This window comes from Macadamia integrifolia, unplaced genomic scaffold, assembly GCF_013358625.1.
Source record: "Macadamia integrifolia cultivar HAES 741 unplaced genomic scaffold, SCU_Mint_v3 scaffold2288, whole genome shotgun sequence".
NCBI lineage: Eukaryota > Viridiplantae > Streptophyta > Magnoliopsida > Proteales > Proteaceae > Macadamia > Macadamia integrifolia.
The window spans coordinates 9,229-21,581 of NW_024868616.1; the positions used below are offsets into that span (position 1 = coordinate 9,229).

Genomic DNA, 12,353 nt, shown 5'->3' on the forward strand with positions numbered 1-12,353 from the left:
ACTAGATTTTGGAATGTACAAGTATCACGTGCACAAAAGAATTAGATTCCTTTTATGGGAACAAGAAAACGCAGAAACGGCAGAACGGAACATTATCAAATGGTGTCTAAAAATTGAAGAGAAGCCAAATCCAAGTGGGAGTTTAAATTGCACTATAAGGCTCTGTACTGTAACGTTCTAAAAAATGGATTCTATTGTTTTTTCATTTTTTTGGAACATAAATGCGGTAAAAACTGTTTGGTAAGCCCATACACTATTTGATAACGTTTCGTTTCTAGCATTTTTATGTGTTTTCTTGTTTCTAGAAATGAAGAAACAGTTTAGAAAACGTTTGATAAAGTTGTTCCGTTTCGCGTTTTTAGGAACATAAATTAATTATAGAAACGACTTTGACGCATCGTTTCTATAAATGAATTTGAGAGAGAAAAAAAAAGAGGCTATTGTGCCCGACAAATCTCTCAACTACTTAAACCTAAAAAGAGACAACCGAACCCTCTCTCCCTTTTGGGCATCCGATGATACTATTGGGCCACCGTTTGATATCATTTCTGCTATTTCTGTGTCTAGAAACAACAGAAACGGCTTTTCATGTTTCCAGAAACAAAAATGTATCGCACCGTTTGACAATATTCTATTTCTGTCGTTTTCTACATTTTCTTGTTTACAGAAATTGAGAAACATTTTGAAAAGTTGTTCTGTTTTACCCATTTCTATAAATATAAATCAAAATTTATGTATATTTACAGTTCTATAAACGACTTTGAAAAAACAAGTATGACTTGTTTCGACATTTCTAAAAACGAATTTGAGAAAAAAAAAAAAAAAACTATTGTACCTGATAAATCTTACAATTATTTAAACCTAAAAAGAGACAACCAAACACTTTCTCTTTTTAACATCTAATGATATTATTGGGTTTTTAGTGGTACTATATTTGTAAAAAATGTTTCGAAACAGGTTCTGATTTGATAACGTTCCGTTTTTGCCCTTAATTGCGTTTTCTTGTTCCCAGGACGGAGAAATATGTCTATCATTTGCTTCTTCTTCTTCTTCGCAAGAGCAGAGACGAGGAGCGTCGGATTTCTGAAGAAACATCGTTCTTAAGTTGCAAGTTTCTCGACGGAAACCTAAAGCTTGACTCTGTGGTGTTCAGTTTCATCATTTCTCAGGCCAGTTGTTGGTGGTTGTGGTTTTTTTCATTTCAGTTTGATATGTCTGATGTGTTTGTTGTCTCTGTTTTTGTTTTCCGTTTTGGATTCTAGGTCTTTTACTCTCTTCTGTTTCTTCTCATTATCCTGAATTATGGTGGAGGGTTTTCTCATGAAAACTTTTGGACTAGCTTTGGTAGTAAGCTCTGTGATGGACTATCGGTTGAATTTTGTTACAGAACAAATCGTTGTTGTCCTCTATCTTTTGTTGTCGTCACTTTTCTGCCGATATCCAGAGATTCGAAAACTAGGAGGTCTCGCATGAAATTGCAGTTCATTTTTTGATAAATTATTTTTATTGTAAGCATTTTATTCCTTTTGTATATTCCGTTCTGTGATTTTGAGATCCAAAAGGCCGCTTTCATTCTACAATCTGTAAGCAGCTTTTGTTTTATAACCATCCACGTTTTTAAGCTTTTACACTCTCCTTAATTTCAGCTGCTTTCCTTACATCTCTTGCTGGAATTACAAGCCTTACCTCTCTCTTTACTAACACCCTTGCTGCTTCAGCTCCAATCCCAGATGTCCCCCTTTCGCAACAATAACAAGATCAAGTCAATAGCTCCCTTGCTGCTTCATTTTCCATTCTTTAAGTTTTCAGCAGAGTATTTCCTATTATAATGGGCAACCGATGTGATGTTGTAGCACCAGTAACTGTGGTGAACGTGATGATTCATCATGTTAATTTGGATGGTATTTCACTTGTCTGCTTTTGTTCAATTTTTAATATCCAAATCAAATCTATAGTTCTGTACTTCACAAGCCCGTAGACCTTTTATTTCTTGCTTTTGATATATTATGATTGAGGGATCTATGGTTCAGTATTGCTGATTACTGAAGGTTGGTCTAAGCAAAATCATGATGGCAATAACTGGGTAAGAGTTGAAATGGGAGCCAAGGGAAGATCCTGAAGTGAACTAATCAACTTGGTTGGAAGATTCTGGCATCAAGTGAAACTATAGAGTTGATGCCTTCTTTACTTGGATGGAGTACCAAATAATTTCATTGGTTCAAGATTTTTTTTCCTTTGTATAGCTCCACTTATATTGTTTCGTGTATGCATACTTCTCTTTTTTTTGGTAAAATGTATGCATACTTCTTAGGTCTTCATATTAACTCTAGATATTTGTGAAATAATGGTTTTCATAACTTAAATTTTATTAAAAAATCATTGACCATTGTATTAAGAAATCGCAACTTTGGCACTCATGGTGTAGATGGCATTTTATGTAAATATTGGTTACTAACATAAATGATTCTGTTTAGTGTGAACCATACAGGTTTCTGCTTTTTCTAGGTTACAAAAACGTTACCATACAACTTTTAAGACATAGAATCACTCCAAAAACACAGAAATGCAAAAAAGTGTGCCAGACCCAAAATCAAGTTTAAAAAACAGAATCGTTACAATACAGAGCCTATGTAACCTCTGTATAGTGAAATTGAATTATTCCTTTACCAAACACACACACACACCAAAAAAAAAAATCCTTCTTCTGCCTACAAAAATATGATTCTTCCTGACCAGGATTAACTCGCCCGAACCCCCAGGTTTTGAGGAGGCCGAGTTAAATCAGAAACCTGGTTTTTTCCAACAATGCTATTGGCCATCATATTACGAGCTCATTGTCCTCTCTCTCTCTCTCTCTGGTTGTTGATCAGAGCCCTTTGGTTCCTGTTTTATGCCATTTTAAGGTCTGTTTGCTCCTTTATATGCTTTATTTTATGTGGCTTGAATCTCTCTACGGCAGGTCTGCTTTTGAAACACTAATTCTATTAGGGATTAAGTTTGATTATTGAACATTGGAGAACGTTGATCTGAAATGCTTTTTCCTTCTGATAAATCTTATTCTTGCCCCCATTACCTATTTGCTCTATCAATGCCCATTTTTGAAGTTTTCACAGTAGCTGGTTGACTTGCATCAGTGTTTTCTTCTTCTTTTAGTTTTCTTTTAGAGCAGAGAAAGGATTGAATCGTCTCTGAATCATAGTTTTGTTTGATTTGCTATTTTTGTTCTGCACTTAGCTGGTATCTTGTTAACCTTAGAGAAGGAGAACGGAAGAACTGAGCCTGATGAAACTTGAACAAAGTAGAGAGGGGATAGAACTTGTTTCAAACTATTCAATCATAGATTTTTCTTCCTAACTTTTGTATCCTGCATTCATGTTGGTTGTGGTATATTACTTTCTTTTTTCCCTCATGTTTAAAGGTATAGATGAAGATTGGAGGAGGAATGTTTTGTTGGTGTCTTGCATCTGATCTGTTATATGACTGAGTTTCTTAGACAATGTTCTGAAATATCTTATGTGGTTTCAGATTGTTTATCAGAGAAGTTGGGTTTGTTCTTGATTGACTTGTCCTGATATTGGTCCCTCCAATAACGATGGATGCTCAAGCCAAGAAGAAGGCCTTGTATCGTGCTAAATTGAAAGAAGCTGCTGCACAAAAACATGAGAAACACATTGATTCTCCTCTTGTGAGGTAAAATTGGATTTTGTCGTGAGGTAAAATTGGATTTTGTCGTAATGTTAAATTGTAAGTAATCCTGAGAAAAATTATAATTAGGGGACATGAAGAACATCTCTCCTTGTATTTATGATCATTGGGAATCTGACATCGTATTGATGCAACTATGCATTTTCAGCCAGATAATAAAGTATGCTTGAGTTTCACTCAATATTTTTACCTATGTAGCTGTTTAGCATGCAATGCAACATTTGTGTTGCATGTTTCTGCAGTTAGCCAATGGTCCAGTATCGTTAATTTGAGCACAAATATAAAACGAAAAAATTCAAGGCCTTTTATGGTACTGTTACAGAAAAAAGAATTATATGGATGGTCTTGATTTTCCATTTCAGTTGTCCATGATGAAGTAATCTCTGCAAGGGAGGAAAAAAGTGAGTAGGAAATATAAGAAAAAATATTTTTAGTAGTTAGTATAGACTTTGGAGCTAGTACACATATTGTTAACCGGAAGAATGAGAGAATGCTTGTGTGTTTTTTACTGATCACATAAATCCCTTATTTATAATATAAAATCAAGATAGAGTCATGACAGGAGTACAAAACAGAACAAATAAAAGTGTTTACAATTATACACCCATCCAGCCACCCCAATCTAATTAGGGTCGGTGAAGGGGGGAAAAACCGAATGGGAGAATGCTTGTGTGTCTTTAACTGATCACCAAGTCCCTTATTTATGATATAAAATCCTGATAGAGTCATGATAGAGGTATAAAAAAGAGCAAATAAAGTGTTTACAATTATACTCCCATCTAGCCACCCCCACTCTAAGTAGTGTTGGTGGAGGGGGAAAAATCCAATGTGCCCCTGCGGGACACTAATCCTTATTCTAAAAATCTCACACTCCCCCTCAAGTTGGTGTATAGATGTCACACGTACCCAACTTGACTAAACTAGGATGAAACAACTTTCCAACCAATCCTTTAGTGAATGTATCAGCTAGTTTATCATCAGACTTCACAAAAAGAACACAAATCAAACCAACATCCAACTTCTCTTTGATGAAGTGTCTATCAATCTCCACGTGTTTGGTTTGGTCATGCTGTACTGGAATATGAGAAATACTGATAACAACCTTATTATCACTTTAAAACATCATAGGAAGACGAACATGTACACCAATATCATCCAATAGTGTACACAACCATAGTAACTCACAAATCCCCTGTGCGATGGCACGAAATTCTACTTCAGCACTAGATATAGCCACCATATTCTACTTCTTGCTGTGCCAAGTGACAAGATTTCCTCCTAGAAAGGTACAATAACTGGAGATAAAACTTTCTATCAGGTGAGCCAACCCAATCAGCATTTGTATAAGCTTTAACTCGGAGGTGATCATGAGGAGATAAGAGGATCCCTTTCCCTAGAGCTGACTTTAAGTATCGTAAGATATGCATAACAACTTCCATATGATAGGAATAGGGATCATGCATAAACTGACTAACCAAATTTACAGACATAGCAATGTTAGGTCGTGTATGTGAGAGATATATTAGTTTTCCTACCAACCGTTGGTAGCAGCCTTTGTCAACCGGTTCACCCTCTTCCTTGATCCGGCTGCTAGCTTCCATAGGAATATCAGAAGGATGACAACCCAACATACCTGTCTCGGACTGCAGATCAAGGATGTACTTCATTTGAGAGAGAAGATGCATTTTGAGGACCTACAACTTCAATTCCAAGAAAGTACCTTAACTTTTCAAGATCCTTCATCTCAAATTCTTTGCCCAGAAAACCCTTGAGATGATCAATCTTAGTGCTATCATTTCTTATTACCACGATATCATCCACATAGACTATGAGTATATTAACTTTTTCACCAGACCTATTTATGAACAATGTGTGGTCAACATTACTCTGTTTATAACCCGCATATGTCATAGCTTTGTGAAATCTTCCAAACCACGTTCTAGGTGACTGCTTCAAACCATAGAGAGCACGCTTCAACTTACAGACCTTGCCTTGAGTTCTTGTGCTAAAGAAACCTGGTGGAATTTTCATATAAACTTCCTCATTGAGCTCTCTATGGAGGAAAGTATTCTTTACATCAAGTTGTTGGAGTTCCCATCCTAAGTTCATAGCACATGAGAGTAACACTCGCATAGAGGTCAACTTGGCAACTGGTGCAAATGTCTCCTGGTAGTTGATTCCATAAGTCTAAGTGAACCCTTTAGCTACAAGCCTTGCCTTGTATCTGTCAACAGAACCATCGATCTTCTGTTTTACCCCAAACACCTACTTACAACCAACAAGTCTCTTCCCAAGTGGAAGAGTCACAAATTCCCATGTATCATTCCTTTTTAAGGCATCCATTTCTTCCTCCATTGCGGCCTTCCATTTTTTTTCTATAAGAGCTTCCTGACAATTCTTAGGGACACAAGTAGATGAAAGAGTAGACACAAGGGCACGATAGGAGGGAGAAAGGGAATCATATGAAACAACATGAGATTTAGGGTGTTGAGTACATGTCCTAGTGCCATTTCTGGGGGCAATAGGTTGATCAGAGGGAGAGATTATACTTGAAGTATGAGGCTCAATCGGTTCTGGATCCAGGGCTGGCAAAGGGATGTGTAAAGGTGCTGTAGTAGTGGTGATGGCCTGAAGTTGCTTATTTTTTGTGTGTCCCCTACTATAAACTTGAAGAGTAGAGTCATCAATTTGTCTCTGGAATTCACCAATGGTTCTTTGAACTGGAGTCAGCTCCCCCTGAGTTGGAACAATAGGTTCTACCCTTTCACCTTGTGGAGCCTGAGGGTCTTGAGGTGATGATGGTGGGTATACTAGTGGAGCAAGCAGATTCAGAGTCACCTCTTCTTCAGTAGTAACTCCAGACTCCTGAAGAGGTTATGATGAGTAGTAACTAACAGATTCATAAAACATAACATCCATTGTTACTATTGTACACCGGGTAGGAGGATGGTAACACTTGTATCCTTTTTGTGTAGGAGAGTAACAGAGAAAGATATACTTCGTACTTCGAGGTTCCAATTTTCCTAGTGAATGTTGATCCCTAGCATAGTAGGCACACTCAAAAGTCTTTGGAGGAACCAGGAAGGGTGTAGTCCATTAAAGAACCTCAACAGGAGTTCGAGAGTTGAGGACACGAGTTGGCATATGATTGATTAGGTAGGCTGCTGTGAGGACAACATCACTCTAATATTGAGATAGAACCTGTCTAGCAAACATCATGGCTCGAGCAATATCCAGCAAGTGCCTATTCTTACGTTCAGCCACCTCATTTTGAGCAGGAGTGTCAACACAGGTTGCTTGGTGAAGAATCCCATGATCAACTAGGTATTTTTAAACTGACCGTCCATGTACTCTTTTCCATTATTAGTACGTAGAATTTTCAGAGTTGCATTGAACTGAGTCTAAATCATTTTATGGAACCGCTGAAAACAACCGAACACTTCACTTTTATGCTGCATCACGTAAATTTAAGTAGTTGTAGAGTGACACTCAATAAAGGACACAGACCACCTTTTCCTAGAAATAGATGTCCGGCAATCAGAGTGAACCAAATGAAAAATAGAAGAGCTTCTTTTATTTAAAGGCAAATAACTGGAACGAGTCTGTTTAGCCAGAGTACAGGCCTCACAAAAGAGTTCATTTAGTACATGATTTAACTAAATGCGGAAATAAAAAAGATAAGGTCCCAATTGGTGGTGACAGTGCCATTGAGTCAATTCAGAAGAAGCAGAGTGTAGCTAATGACGAGTTGTTGATGCTGTAGCAGTAGGGAGACAACCATCATCAAGCAAATACAGACCACCTTGCACCTTACCACATCCAATTGTTTTCCCTGCATAGTTGTCACGGCGCCAAGACGAACCAAGGCGGTGGAGGGTTGTCTAAGCGCTTAGGCGAGAAGGCACCGCCTTAAGGCGAACAAGTGTTATTTTTTATTTTTCCTATTTTCTAACATTATTTAGTAAGTTATATATATATATATATATCTTGTATCATAAAAAATCAAGATTAAGCCACATCAAGTCATTAAAAATCAATATTTAGCCACATCAAATCATAAAAAAATAACATCAAGTCATATTAAGTTATAAAAAATCAACATTTAGAGAAATGCTCTTATTCTATAATAAGTTTGACTAGTCAAATGATTTTATTTTTACATGAAACTTTTTGTATTATTTATAACATAAAACCAACTTTCTAACAAGTCTAAGATTACTTAAATCTGAGTTGCAATGACAAAGTTATGCTTCAGTCAAACTTATTTTTAAGTGTGCGAATACTATTAAAATCGTCTGAATGAAAATAATTTTATGAATATCAAAACAAAATATTATTTTACCGGACTTTTGGTTTTTAACAATGTTTTAACATGATAGAATTTATAAAATTTTGATAATTGAGAAAAACCCCAACATTTAAAAATCCAGTTTTTGTTCTTGGATTGGGGGGTTGACTTTTTATCCTTTTGGAATTTGATTTTTAAACTATTTTTATTGGATTCAAATAGGGGTATTTGCTTATTTATGAATAATATCTTAAGTAAATGAAATAAAAAAATATTATTTCATTTACTTGAATGATATTTGGCATAAATAAGTGCCGAAACACAAGGCGATATGCAGTGCAACAAGACGGCTGTCGCCTAGCCCCAGGCAAACCGCCTGGACGCCTAGTCGTCGCCTAGGCGATGCCTTGACAACTATGCTTCCTCGTTACTAGATCTTGAAATATGCAATGGGAAGGAAAAAATGTTACTTTACAATTTAGGTCCTTAGTAAAACTACTAATGGAGAGCAAATTAGTAGTAAAATTAGGGATATGTAAAATTGAAGACAGAGGTATAGAAGAAGAACACTTAATAGAATCCTTTCTGAAGGCAGATGATGGGGTGCCATCTGCTACACTAACTTTATCTTTGCCTGAGGTGGGTGAATACTAGTGAAATAAACTAGAGGAACCGGTCATGTGATCAGTGGAACAGGAGTCAAGGATCCAGGTAGTGGAGACGACTGATGCACAATGACCACCAAATAAAACACTTGAGCGAGCAAAATTGGAACCTGAAGGGACTGGATTGGCAACAGTTGAAGAATTGGAAGCCTTAAGCATACATTTGAAAGCCTGGAGTTTCTCTTGGGAGAGTCCAATATCAGTTGCAGGGGAGTATACACAGTCTCAGCCTGATGGGCTGTAGTTTTGGATCGAACCTGAGCATACTTTGTCTCAAAGTCAGTAGGTTTTCCATAGAGTTTCCAACAGTTGGCTTTGGTATGCTATGGTTTGGGGTAGTGTTCACATTTAACAATCTTCTTGGTAGAATCACCAGTTCAATTTGCTCATTCAGAGGTAATAGTGCATCTAGTCTATAGAGCTGATTTTTCAGTAGTAGGAGTATGTAGTATAGAGATACGGCGACATTCCTCTGTATAAACCATAACAAAGGATTGTTCCTGAGTAGGGAAGGGAGATTCGCTAAGTATCTAAACATGAATATGATCATACTCGATATTCAAGCATGCCAAGAAATCATACACCCTAATTTTGTCCACATGTTTGGTGTTTGTAGTACTGTCTTCAAAATTTTTGGGATGATAATCTGCATAATGGTCAAGTTCATACCATAGAGCTCGAAGTTCTGCATAATGTTTGGACACAGAGAGTTCCTGCTGGATAGTGGTACAAACCTTCTTGCGAAGTTCAAATATTTGAGCATCATTCCCTAATTGCCCATAAGTTTCCTTGGTAGTAGCCCAAATCTGAGAAACAATATCTAATAGCAAAAATCCTCGAGAAATAGATTAATGAATATAACCAATCAAGTAAGACATTACCAAGGAGTCATTAGTGACCCATTTATCTTGAGGGGTACCCTCATCAGAGGGTTTCTTCAATTTCCCTGTAATGTGTCTAGTGAGACCTCTACCAACAATGGTAAGATATGTAGATTTGGACCAGACGAAGTAATTAGTTCTGTCCAATTTCACAGAGCTAGTCCCAAAGGGCATGTAGTCATTGCGACTTTGTCAATCAGACCCAGAGGTCACAGTATTTACTTCAGACATGATTGAACTAGTAAAAAAATTGACAATGGTAAAGGGAAATACCAAATCTTCAAAATCAACCGTCAGAAAGGGTCTATACTTGGATTGAATTGCCCGGTAAGGGTAGTGAGATACTCCAAATAATATCAGGCTTGATGAAGAATTGTTGAGATAAGCAAATTACGGTTTTAGAAGAAAACCCTAATTATCAAAGAAGATGGGAGATTTGATACAGAGACTTGGCAGATGAGGCCACAAGTCCGGTCGATATCCTTTGTAATGGAAGGGAAGGTGAAGGTCTGCTTAGAAACTGAAAACTTGGATAAGAAATTAGGCTCTAATACCATGTTAAGAGGAGGAATGGGAGAATTCTTGTGTCTTTAACTGATCACACAAGTACCCTATTTATAATATAAAATCATGATAGATTCATGATAGGAGTACAAAACAGAACAAATAAAGTGCTTACAATTATACCCCCATCCAGTCACCCCACTCTAATTAGGGTCGGTGGAGGGGGAAAAACCCAATGTGCCCCTGCGGCATACTAATACTTATTCTAACACAAAGAAATGCAGTGCACCAATCCTTCTTTAAATTTGTTGATATGTTTTATTTTTACGTGGATTCTTTTGGTCATTTTCCCCTTTCTATTTAACGAGAATCTATAAAGTTTTGAGCCAGTTATTTGATGTAGTGAGTTCTTGTTTTGGTGCTTTGAGCTTCCAAGTAGCTAGTGATTATGTGTGATATTTATTCTTCGGTTTGACGTCACATTACTACCACTTGTAGAAATTTTCTTTTATTATATACAAGGTTCAAGCTTTCGACAAGGTAGGTAAGTTAGGAAAATCTCAGCTAAATGGGGTTGGCTACATGGATCCTTGCCCTTCAATCGGCTCGATTGGAGGTCGGACTTGAGACAAGACCCAGATTGTGCATGCCATTCCTCATTACTTCTTCTATGGTCATTTTAGGTCTGCCCCTAGCTCTTTTAGCTTCTTCAATTGGAATCAGATCACTTCTCCTTACTAGGGGCATCCCTAGGCTGTCGTTCAACATGGCCATACCACCTCAAACGACTGTCTTTTAGAGCTTGTCATTGATCAGGGCATCTCTTAAATTAGCTCTAATATGCTCATTCCTTACTTTATCCTTCACAAAGCCAAAATGTTTCGCCACAATAAAAATTTGGTACCATGATTATATAATCCTGTACTTGGCATTATAAGTTGTTGGATTTCCGTGTTGGTCTTTAAAGTAGATTTTCCCTTCCTTTCTTCAGTACCATCATTTTCCTTGTGAAAAAATGAAAAATGAACAAGTGGTAGCACAACAGCCATTGTGTGGCACCACGGCCTGATATTCTATCTAACTGTGATTAAGCCCTACCATTGTGTTATTAAACGTTAGATCGCTGAGTTTAGGTGCTGCTGGAAAGTGAAGTTAAAAAACAGATCACTGGAGAACAAAGAGAAATGAAAGAATTTTTTATTATCAGCTCCATCACTCCATGGAGAAAATAGTGAAAGGAGAATTTGCTGGAACACATGGGGAAAAGGGAGCTCTCTTGAAAACACCTTTCATCTTAATCAAGAAACTAATAAGCTCCATCCTGAACCTAGTGCTGATATAAAACCTTCTTGTGGAAAGTGGGAATTGGGAAATGCCTTCTTATTTTTATTTGCTCTTTCCAAAATTTAACCATCCGGATGATGTGGTTAGGCACATCGATGATGTGAATCCACTTGTTGACATTAGTACAAATGAGAAAACAGTAGTGGCGATATGTAGCGGTAAAAATATAAAATCTCCCTAAATAAAATGTGCTGGAGATTTAGGATGGATATGTTCCACTATGTTTGTGTCATGGTTTCACTTCCTTTTACCGTATTGGAGATCTGAGATGATATACTAATTAAATAGGTAATGGTGTCCATTCAAACTAATTGCCTTGTCCCATATGTACAGATGCATTATGATTATTAAGTATATTATATGATCTGCTGACGTGAATATAATTCAGAGTCAGTAATATAACTTCATATCATTTATTGTTTGGAAGCGATATCTTAGTATAAAGGAGATTAAGTGTGACTAAAGATGGGAAAAGAAATGGAGAAGATAATAATATGATTTAAATTGAATGTGGACATAATTTCAAGGATATCTAATTTTCCCCTCTCCTCTGCATGTAGATACAATGAGCATGATCAACCTGTCTGCAGGGTTTGTGATGTCACTCTGAAATCTGAATCCATGTGGCCTGCACACCAAGCATCTCGTAAACATCATGAGGTGATGCTTTATTGGATTTTTGTTACTTCTTTCTTGTTGAAAATTCTGAAACTTTTAAGAGAACTACATCAGCCTGTATGTGCAACACATCTATCATTGAGTTGGAGGGAAAGATCCCATTAAGTTGGGACAAGGCTTTGTTGTTTATTTAAAATGGAGGAAATTTCTGCTTTTTGCATGTGTGAATTATAAATTCCCTCTCTCTCTGCCCCTTTTTTTACTCTCTTATTTTTATAGGTATATAAAATTATGTTAAAAAACTTAGTAATATACGGGGAATTTTCTAATTCTGGTTGGTTTTCCTTG

At 36.9% G+C, this 12,353-nt stretch overlaps 1 protein-coding gene across 3 annotated transcripts in view; it reads left to right on the top strand.

Annotated features, from left to right (window-relative positions):
• Window positions 1-979: 979 nt before the first annotated feature.
• LOC122066199 (protein ABA AND ROS SENSITIVE 1) overlaps window positions 980-12,353 on the top strand; it is a 35,211-nt gene continuing 23,837 nt past the window's right edge. For 2 of the 3 annotated variants that reach the window (XM_042630022.1, XM_042630023.1), the window contains exons 1-3: window positions 982-1,169; window positions 3,526-3,690; window positions 11,948-12,047. In XM_042630022.1, coding sequence (XP_042485956.1) covers window positions 3,593-3,690; window positions 11,948-12,047 — 198 coding nt within the window. In that variant the 5' untranslated portion in view covers window positions 982-1,169; window positions 3,526-3,592. Of the gene's footprint in view, window positions 1,170-3,525; window positions 3,691-11,947; window positions 12,048-12,353 lie in introns of all 3 variants that reach the window. The other variant, XM_042630024.1, reaches the window with a different exon arrangement.